The sequence below is a fragment of the Acipenser ruthenus genome, chromosome 1 (assembly GCF_902713425.1).
Source record: "Acipenser ruthenus chromosome 1, fAciRut3.2 maternal haplotype, whole genome shotgun sequence".
NCBI lineage: Eukaryota > Metazoa > Chordata > Actinopteri > Acipenseriformes > Acipenseridae > Acipenser > Acipenser ruthenus.
In genome coordinates, this window is record NC_081189.1 from 3,300,469 (window position 1) to 3,311,496 (window position 11,028).

The 11,028-nt window shown below is 40.5% G+C and overlaps 1 protein-coding gene across 3 annotated transcripts; it reads right to left on the bottom strand.

Moving 5' to 3' along the window:
• Positions 1 to 706: 706 nt before the first annotated feature.
• LOC117973495 (general transcription factor IIH subunit 2-like) lies at positions 707 to 10,012 on the bottom strand. Of its 3 annotated transcripts, XM_034926145.2 has the most exons (16): positions 9,755 to 10,008; positions 8,753 to 8,849; positions 7,870 to 7,947; positions 6,733 to 6,769; positions 6,540 to 6,626; positions 5,919 to 5,969; positions 5,583 to 5,637; positions 4,887 to 4,992; positions 4,563 to 4,653; positions 3,907 to 3,994; positions 3,603 to 3,710; positions 2,784 to 2,847; positions 2,395 to 2,501; positions 1,753 to 1,855; positions 1,419 to 1,458; positions 707 to 1,152 (listed from the first exon to the last, which is right to left on the bottom strand). In XM_034926145.2, the coding sequence occupies exons 2-16, from the start codon at positions 8,806 to 8,808 to the stop codon at positions 1,033 to 1,035; spliced, it is 1,191 nt and encodes a 396-aa protein (XP_034782036.1). In that variant the 5' UTR covers positions 8,809 to 8,849; positions 9,755 to 10,008; the 3' UTR covers positions 707 to 1,032. The 3 variants fall into 3 exon arrangements, 2 of the variants coding, with proteins under 2 accessions (XP_034782036.1, XP_058887063.1); XR_009329593.1 differs by lacking the exons at positions 707 to 1,152; positions 1,419 to 1,458 and having other exon boundaries at positions 1,755 to 1,855; positions 3,427 to 3,710; positions 9,755 to 10,011; XM_059031080.1 differs by lacking the exons at positions 707 to 1,152; positions 1,419 to 1,458; positions 1,753 to 1,855 and having other exon boundaries at positions 2,395 to 2,847; positions 3,427 to 3,710; positions 9,755 to 10,012.
• Between the last annotated feature and the right edge of the window lie 1,016 nt (positions 10,013 to 11,028).

Consider the following 11,028-nt stretch of genomic DNA (forward strand, 5'->3'; position numbering starts at 1 on the left):
AAAGATTCAGCACAAAACTAGGTGCAAACATCACACCCGCATTCTGGACCATGTCCTCCAGCAGCTACCTGGAATCAAAGCATTGCTGGATCTCACTTCAAACACGTTTGGTTTTGTCATTTCTTTCATAAGGTTCATGGTTTATAAATCAGTCTTGTATATTGTGGATATGATTAAAGCTGGCAGGATTAGTTCTTTAATTGGCAGGGTTGTCTTTCTATTGCTTAAAGAATCATTTGTTTTTTAAATGACAGTTTTTGTGTAGGATAGTATCATTTATTTTGCAGTGATTTCACTTCAGTTACCAAGATGAAGTAGCACAAAATCCGTAATGCTTTCCACATTAAAAGTGTACCGTTTGAAAAACAAGCAAAGAACATTACAATTCACATGCACAGGTGAATGTATTCCTGATCCGGCACAGCCCCGGTTGCTTTTCGTTTTGTAAGACGTGTTCTGAACACTCTTGTGAAATGTGATTGATGATGTGTGTGCTGTACCACCTGACAGAAGAGAAAGGAGGGTGAGCTTTTTGTTGATGTGTCTGATCAGGAACAACTGTTAAATAAAACAATCATGACAACCCGTCTGATGCTGGTTTGTATTCATTAGCGCTGCATGTATTAGGACAGGGTCTCCGTTATAGACACTGGGTAAATGTGAACCATTCTCATCTCAGATACTTATGAACAAGTGACACATAAAATCTTGGTATAAAATCAGCAGTTTAATCGGATTACACCCAAACACAATCTGAAAGGTCTCTACCAGGTGGCTGGGAGTCTGTGGTAAAGGTTTTTTGGAGGGAGGACCCTAAAAACACATCGAGCATAAGCAATTGCCTATTCATTTGTTGGTCGGCTTGCATTTTCTCCAGTACTTATGGGTTTACTTTGGTCCTATGTCCATGTACTTGTCCATGATTAACACTGTTATGATGATGGTGTATGGTCATGGCACCGGGGATTATCAAAGAGCACATTCTGGTGGTTTTCACTGGCTCATGCCGGGGTCCAGCTGAAAAATGACGGTTCAGATGCCTGGAGGGTTGGGCTGGCTGTGTATACAGGAGGGGCAGCAGTGTAAGGATTCGTGAATGAAGAGATCACACTCCACACAGAACACACTCTGGCAGGACGTGCACATATACACCTGGAGAGAACAAAGCAGAAAGCCATCAGGCGCACAGAAGTCTCCTCAAAGCACATCTTGCTGCCTACACTGCTCCCTTATTTGCAGCCCTGCTGCGTGTAAACAGGGACAGGAGGCAGAACTCATATCTGCATGATAATAATGAAACGTAGGTACAGAAGACACAGGGTTCGACACACATTTGAAAAAACTGCAAAGAGCAGCACACCAACCTAACATCCAACCCATTCCATGACATGCATGTGGAAAAGAAACACAGCACTTACATTCTGGTCTTTGAGCTCTCCCTGGCACCCCTGACAAAACCTATCAAAACAAAAACAATACCCATTTTAATAAAGCTGCTAGCACCAATCACCTTGCATACCAATGCCAACTGACTACCAGGACAGAACAGTTCAAGGTTTGTATCTTGCAACAACAGTCATTTGAATCCAACATGAGTTTCCTGACACGCATCCAAAGCCCACGGAAGGGCATCTTAAATGAAATGGACCCAGATCCCCATCATGTTACCAACAAGGTCTGGCTGGTGGTGCCAATGACTTCTTTTACATTTCAGGAAAAATAAGGCAGATATAAAAGTGGTAGGAAACATACTTTTCTCCTTGGTAGTCTTGTAAAGGTGTTTCTGTGAAAGGATCTAATGGGAAAAGGTGATGAAAAGACCGCGCCAGGTGAGGGGCAGACACCAACGTAAGACCTTTAGAAAAATGAAGAAAGTATATTATTCAAATTACAGAATTACAGAACTACACCCTAACCCTAACCCTATTCTACAGGCATGCGATACCGATTCCCAGTTTCAAAATAACTGTAACCGAAACCGATCTCACCAAACAATCTGTAAAGTGTGTCTGTGTGGAAGTTACCTGCAATTTCCACACATTGACAAGAACAATGTCCAGTCTGCTTGCAACACTTACACACGTCTGCATCTCAGAACCTCCATTCAAACAGCAAAGTTATTTTTGCTAGTTTTATAACATGAGCATTGTCCCTGCCACCAGTTAGCTTACATCAGTGAATCAGGGATGGAAATAAGACTCCCATTGCATGTTTGATCCATTCCTGGTTTTATTAAGACACCTGAGCTTGTTACCTACAGTATACACTGTGACTAATCAAGCTCGTAGTAAAACCTGGAATGGGGGAAACTGCTATGCAGTCGGAGTCTTATTTCCATCCCTGGTGAATCGATACAATAATCAATGAATGTCATCGTCCTGCAGCCCAGCTCACCGCAGACTTTGCACTCCACGGGCAGTTCCGTGTATTTAGCTCTGCACTGAGGGCAGTAATACCCTCCCAGTGTCAGACTGGGCCCACTGCCACTGCTGTCCAGGTGCCTATGAAGAGAGAGGCGTTAAAAAGAGGGCTGGCACAGGAGAGTCCAGGGTCACCCCAAACTGATCTGCCTCCTTCATCTCAACTCGAATCAGAGTGGGAGTTTCATTCTCAAGATTGCATGGAGACTTTGTGTTTTAAATGCACATCAAACAGGACTTACCTGCGTGATTGTTGTTGTTTTTGTGCTATACTGTTGAAGCAGTTTATGAAAATGAACACATTGATGAAAAGTAATATTGAATGACCTATTCCAAATAACAAAACAGCTTTTCTATACTCACGCCATGCTGAAAGACGGTTTGGAATCCTGATCACACGTGGATGCAATTGTATGCTGAGGAAAACCTTCAAATATTTAAAAGAATTACTAAAGCAATAAATCACTAGCTAATAAACATTTCATACTTAAACTTTCAGTGCTAATGGATAATCGTAAACATCTGGAAAAGGTACTGGGACTAACCAGTATAAACTTCGGCTAATCGAGCCTGCATTCACAAGAAACACATGAAGTTACCTTTGCTGTGTCCCGTGCTGTCTGTATTGCAGCGTTGCATTTCTCCAAGAGAAAAAGAAATGTCTTCTAAGAATTGCAGTGCATCCAGATCACACTCCCGCCCCTCCCCCCCCCTCCCCCTGCAACAATGCCAGTTTTCTGTTCTCACAAAACGCCACTCCTTTATATCAGAGCCCTAGTATTGCTGCAGGAGGGCATATGAACTGGATACACTGCAATGTCAAAAACAAAATATGGCTGCGAAATGGACATCACGGGATACAGCAAAGACAAATTAATGTATTTCTTGTGAACTCTAAGGGGTTCTGTAACACTTAACCAAAAATTATATTAGTGAAACATTTTTGAGTAATGGTGGAAAGAATGATTTCAAACCCCATCCAAAGGCAAGGAGACAGGAAATGTACCCATTCGAATGAGGGAGCACAAGGCAAGGAGACAGGAAATGTACCCATTCGAATGAGGGAGCACAAGGCAAGGAGACAGGAAATGTACCCATTCGAATGAGGGAGCACAAGGCAAGGAGACAGGAAATGTACCCATTCGAATGAGGGAGCACAAGGCAAGGAGACAGGAAATGTACCCATTCGAATGAGGGAGCACTCGGAGCTGGAACTGGCAGGATGGGGCTTGACGTGATACTGGAGCAGCTCTTTGTAGTGGCTTTCATCTAAAATAACATGGTATGTTCCTGTCCAGACAGAAAATAAAACAAAGAAATGTTCATTATCACAGTGCACAGTGCAGCACCGCGGCTTCCCTGTCAGCACTGACCATAACGTTTCCAATAAATGTGTGACTTCATTTCTTTTTGTAAGTACGGTACACACAGTGGTAGAGAGTTTAAAGTCAGACACACATTAGATACAATTCAATCGAGTGCATACCGCCAGTCTCCCGAGTCAGGACAGTGCACACCCGCACCTCAGCAGACAGACCAATCACTGACACGCGGATTTTCAGAGCCTTCAGACTCTGCAGAGTGAGGAAACAATTCACCAGTTACAGCTGGCTGGACATACAAGATGCTACTATACACAGCTCTCTAGAAAAATACAGAAATGTACAGCTATGACCAAAAGTTTTGCACCACCTAGAATTTTAGGATTGAGATAGTAGCACAGTATTTCATGTCAGATTTCGAAATGTCATTTTTGTCAGTTTTTCGTTAAGTATATAGAAAACTACCACGCGGTACGTTAACGTAACATTATTCATTTGTTAATTCTCTAGGGTCTATAGGGTGATGCAAAGTGTTTGGCTACAGCTGTAAGAGTGACATCAGACACACAGTGTCCACACACCCCCAGCAGATTGCGATACACTTCGATAACAAGCTAAAGGGTTAGCAAGTTTCATCAGAATTGGACAAGCCGTGGATATATGTTAAACTGACATCCAGGAAACAGGAGGATAAGCATTCCAGGCAGAGCAGAGGTTAATAATAAAATACATGCATGCAAAATAAAAGTAGGGTTAAAAACAGCACTATATTGAACATTGTCTGGATCATATCACTATGTAATAGATGTTCTTTACCTACCTTTATCAATTCATAAATGTTGGCTGGATCACAGGTCGTGAGACTGCTAAATATCACCAGCACTTCCCTGCTAGCATGGCCTGGCATGTGTCTGAATATGCAAGGAAAGAAAACTATTATATACATTAGTTACAAGACTTTCAATACATAGGTTCACTTGTGCATGCAATATCCCTCTGACAATAATGTATTACCTTGATTATTAAAATGTATTTATATAAGCATTCCTGGTGTTTTACAATGTTAGTATCTGCCACACCTGCCATGAGGTTTGGGCATAAAGGAATGAACCAAGGAGGCGGTTTTGTTTCAAACTGCACTTACCTCAGAGTCTGCATGGCTAGACTGAGTGAATTATAGAGGGAGGGTTCTCCAACACACGTGGTATCTTTAGCTTTCTTCAAGTCAGCTATGTGCTTCTTTGGGTTTCCTGCAAATAATATTACATTTAAAATGATAGATATTCTCACAAGCTTACATGCCTAATCAGGGGACAGTATCCCAAAACATCTCTGATAAACACCAAGACATGCATGCGTGTTTCTTGTCTTTTTTTCTTTTTCTTTTCCTAGGAGACGTGGAATTCATTTAAGATGAATGATACTAAAGAGTAAAAGTAAATATGAAACAGGTGGACTCGCAGAAAGCGATAGTATATAATAATAATAATAATTTATTTCTTAGCAGACGCCCTTATCCAGGGCGACTTACAAGATATCACATTATTTTTACATACAATTACCCATTTATACAGTTGGGTTTTTACTGGAGCAATCTAGGTAAAGTACCTTGCTCAAGGGTACAGCAGCAGTGTCCCCACCGGGGATTGAACCCATGACCCTCCGGTCAAGAGTCCAGAGCCCTAACCACTATACCACACTGCTGATAGTATCCACTGTTACATTAAGGTCATGGAACGCAAAATCTACATTCTACATCTACATCTAAAAAATTATAATAATAATTGAAAAAAAAATAAAAACGCTTTTGGTTTTGTGTGTGTTTAGAAATGTAACTCACCAGCAAGGTCTGTCAGCTTTTCTGCCCGTTTGTTCTTTGTGGTAATGATTCCCATCTGAACAAAGAAAGAAGTATGCAGTGACACAGATCATGGAAGTCAATACAAACGGAGAGAGACAGCCACAGGAACATGAAGATGCAGACCTGCACACACCACATGCCTGGAAAAATGTGAAGTCTGACATGCAGACAGATGCCATCTGCTACTCTCAATAACTTGCTAAAGAATTTCCACAGCAAGCTCATTACAATGGGATGATAAGCCGTTCTCTGCACACATCTAGTGTAAAAGTGCATCAGAATGCTACTGCACTGAAGACAATACTGAGGGCTTACCTGGCTGATTGGGTTCTGATCAAAATACTCTTCCACAAAATATTCCAAGAGCTGTTGAGAAAATACAGATTCAGTATCCAGGATGAAACTTTATAGGGGTGAAAAATGTTTCTTCACAAATTTAACCCAAGAGAACAGTCCTACGAAACACCAGTAAACTAATCGGATCTTATTTGAAATTGCAAAAGTGAATACAATACAGTATTAGTAATCAAGTACCTGTTTTCAACCCCAGCCACACCATATACAGTACTATGAACAAAGAAACACTAATCATATTACTGTGAGTCCGTAACTTTTAAACAGTCAAGCATCAGAATCTGCACCAACAATGTAACAGCAGGTCTTCACAGGATATACAATCAGGATAAAAAGGAGTAGAGAAATAATCACGTCAAACAATTACGGTTCTCATCCACAGAAAGGAGGGGCATTTAAAGAACTGGTTTCAGTCCATTGCATGAACCTTGTATTTGGGATAAAGGTCCCCAGTGGCTCCTCGAGTAATGACATTACCACCCTGGAGTGCAGGGAGTAGAAAATCAATGAAAATCTATCAATAAATATTGATATAAAACACATGGCATTGGAAGATATGGCACGTAGCAAGTCATACCCCACCTTTAGTGTACTTGTAAGTCTGTTGGGTTTCAAGTCCTGGTCTTCCATTGTCCTTGAAGTATCAACCACCACATACAGGTGACGCATCTGCACAACATTTAAACAACGGCACACAGTGAAATAAGGGTATGCGTTTGAAACCAATGTGTCGGGTATCAAAAAATATTTGTTTGCAAAACAGTAAAGCACTCACCATCCCAAGCCTAACCTGTCCATGGGGCTCGAACACTCTGCAGAGAAAAAATAGCAGGTTTACTGAATGGAACAACTGGGAAATCTCTTTACATAAATCAAGTGTAAAAGCTGTGTCAATGGGTTCTAGAAAGGAAACATTCTCATAACATTTCATGAAAAAGCATAACCTGGTCCTTGTACACTTATCACTTTCTATGCACATTTGCAGAAACTGAAATGATGGTAAAAATGACAATGGTTGTGTTTTTAGTGCTCTCTCATGAAACTGGAAAACGGAGGCAGTGATTCTAGTTACCATCTAGTTCTTCCATTCAATTCTCATATCGAGTACATAGCATTCGGGGTGGGGGAGTAATGGGTCTGGAGGGGAGAGCAAACATTCTTATAGCAGCAATACAATACCGCGGCACCTTGTACTGTGCAAGGCTTCTGGAGACCTACAGCATCAAACTGAAATATACAAACTGAAATACCCCCATATTGCACTTGAACAGCACCACTGCAGTGCACCCCCACGTTTCTAGCATTACAGATAACCTCATGACAAACAGTCAGTACAGACTATAATAATCATCATGTTATTATTAAAAGCATTCCCAGTTGTTTTAATGCCGTGTAATTCATGTACGAATGTTTCAGATTCCCCCTCCAGTCCCATGACCCCCCCCCACCCCCACCCCCACCCCCACCCTGAATGATATGTACTCCATGTGAGTATTTCATTGAAGAACATCAAATCATTTCATGTTGTGTCAGAGTTTCAATTCTCACTTTTTCATGGTAACTAGAAACACTGACTCAATTTCCCAATTTTGTGAGACAGAATTCAAAAACAAAAGAATGGTCATTTTCACCACAATTTCAATTTTTCAATTTCTGATTCAATTACAGAAAATGAAATAAGCATTACACTGACCTTAACCTGACCTGTGTTCTGGTAAAGTTTAGTATCCTAATAAACTGTAAACATGTCCCCTGATTTATCAAGAAATACATCTGCAAAGAACAGAACGCCTCCCCTGTTCTAAATCTGTGTTGATATTGTGATTGTGCAGATTAGAAAACAGCTCCACAGAATGGGTTCCGCTTGAGCTGAAATAACCCTGGTAGTGATTTTACTTGTGTTTATTATTACCGTTTTCTCTTCGCCTTGAACAGAATATTTTCCACAGTTGCCTTGAGGGATCCCGATTCATCTTCTTTAAGGATTTCCCTGTAAAAACACAAAGGTTAGGGTCTGAACAAACAAGAGTTACTACAGCCAGGGAACAAACTGCTGGCAAGCAGCCTTTTTCTGAATTTTTTATTACCAATTCAGTAAAGCCTGTCTAATCCAGCCCCTTTACACACCGTCATTGTCTCATTCGACATCATATTTGAGTCCCGACAAAATCCCTATTGAAATGAATGGTGTGATCCCCTCTGCAACCCACAGCCTATCTATTCTGGAGTCCAGCATGATCTGTAAATCTTGTCTGCCTAAAAATCAATGGGAATCTGACTGCAGTCCAGCACCAACTCATGAGACTTTTCCATGTTTACATAATGGAGAAAGTACAACTTCAATGATTACAATACTAGAGTTACAGGGTATACCTGGACAGTACTTTTACTGTAGTTTAAGTGCTCATAAAGTTTTCTTATATACTTTTATTTTGGGTACAGTATTAGATTTTACAGCACCTCTGTAAACCAACACACTGTAGAATCCGGCACGATATTCCAGTCTCAAGCAATGCCGGATTAGACAGGTTTTACTGTAGTGCCAGTAAGAACCACCATTAAACTGTTTCCAGTACAATGCAGGTCTGAAGAAAGACAGTTATTTAAGCTGTGTTTTATTAGTCTTCAGTTTAGAGAAGGACAGGGATAGAATTTGCGTTGTGTTTGTACTGGTAGTAATTCAATCAGCTGTCTTTGTGACAGTACAGATCTGAAACGGATTCCTATAAAGGAAGACCCCCTTTTCAGAACCCCATTATAATGAAACTGGGTTGGACTTCTGCGTCTGAGCTTACCAGGTCCTCTCATAGCCTCCTTCCCAGCGTTTGGCTCGTTCGGGTTCTTCATCCATTTTAGTTCTCTGATTCTAGTAGCAACCTGATTGTTTATTAACTGAAAAGAGAGAGAAGCACCTGGGTTCAAACTGAGACGTCACTCATCCGGAGTACCAAAAACGGTTTTTATAAAGAAAACTCATGAGAGAAACAGAAAGACATCAATGCACGAATATTCCTTTGTTTTCTCATTTGCAAAGTGACTTTATTAAAACATAAACGACAATAGAAGGTATAAATGCGTTGATTTACTCCCTTTGTAGGAGGAGGGAGCAGAGAATGTGTTTAAATCACATCATGGACAAAAACAACCGTCACCAGCAGTGTAACTGTGGTACAGTCTACTAGCGGTGTGCTCGCCTACTTCCTACTGCTTTCTAATCCTAATACAACCGTGTGTGTGTGTGTGTGTGTGTAATTATCTATCTATCTATCTATCTATACACACGCACACATACTAACTTATCCAACAATATAATCACAATCGTACATTCTGGGCTACAAATCTATAATGCAACGCATAACAAAACGTTTTGTATCCCCAAAGAATAAACGTGAGTATGAATTATTGACATAAATATAATCCCCACCCCCATCATCATCATCATCATCATCGGGTACATGTGTCTTTGTTTGCACATAATTTCGGACGCAGTTCAAACTTTAGACTAGTTCCCCGGTATATTAATACGTGGCATACTGTATCATCCCATCTGTTTGCTTAAATATCAGTCTATTATTAACATTTTACAAGCATCCCAATCAATACTTCATCGTTGCATTAATATTATGGCTATGCTATGTGTCTTGCATGCTAGTAGCCGTAAAGTTTAGGAAGCGTAGCTTTTTCTTCGAGATACTGTAAACCAACTTGCAATGAATACTACATGTGACTGTAATACAAAGAGCATGCATATATAGATATATATTAGCAAAATGCAGGAAGAACAGTTTTTTGCTCACCTTGACAAGAAGCAACAGGGGCTCTGCAAAACCGATCCTGAAGCAACAAGGAAACAAACGAATGTGCATAAATGTTCCGCCTGCATAACTTTCTGTATTTTTTATACAGTTTTCTGACTTAGAAGATAAATATTCGAATACACTAACTGCGTTTTATTTCTCTGAAATCATGTTCAGCATTGCTATTATTAAGGAATGCAAAATTACATTTGGAAACACCTCTTTGTCACTTAAAACGCAGCATTGTGTTTACCGAAATAACACGGACTTCTGCACCACCTGCTGGATGTATAAGAAACTGCAGGGTTGTTGGCGATGTTCACGGGTCAAACATGTTAAAAACTGAATTTCCTTATTGAGTATCACATGGTATTATCTTCAGTATCTCTTTAATTATGCCCCAAATCGGTGGCATAATTGTAAAAATCCTGATAAAGGCTCCAACAACGTGTCAGAGACCATATTTATACGTGATGATGGACTCAGGGCAGCAGCCTAACCTAGAGTGAGGACCAACTCATCTCCATATACCTACACCACACACACATCGGCAGGTCATTCCTGCATTTGTAAATGCAAGACAGTATACTGAAGAAGACATTTCGCAATGACTTATATTTTCAGTGGTGTAGTAATGACAGGACCGTATCTGTGGTGCTGTATGTACTGGTCAGTACACGGTATGCATTTCTGACGGTGGAATGAATGTGTAATGTTTTAAACACCGGTCACAAACACATAGGATTCAAATACCAAACTGGAACTTGAACTAGAATAGGGCTGTCTCAAAAAAGACCTTGGGGTTGTAATAGACTCATCTCTGTGTGCAGCCAGAGCGGGCAGTGAAGCAACACAAAGGGCAGACAGCATGCTTGGCTGTAGACTCAGAAGTGGACAGTTCAAATCAAAGGAGGCTCTGACGTGGCTATGTACAGTCCTGGTGGGACCGCACTGTGTTCAATTGGTGTCCCTGAAATAAAAAAAGAGCATCGTGGCCTTGGAGAGACTACAGCAGAGCAGCCAGACTAATCACAGGGCTAACACTTGTGTCAGCTTTTCGTTAAGTATATGGAAAACTGCAAAGCAGTATTTAATTCAATATGTTAACGTAACATCATTCATCAGGTTTCATTCGACTTTATTAAGCAAATTTAGTTAATTCTATTGGGTGATGCAAAACCTTTGGCCATAGCTGTATAATAAAGGAAGGTTAGAAGAGACTTGAAAAATCTAAATAGCAAATATCATAAAATATTAAGGGAAAAGATAATTAC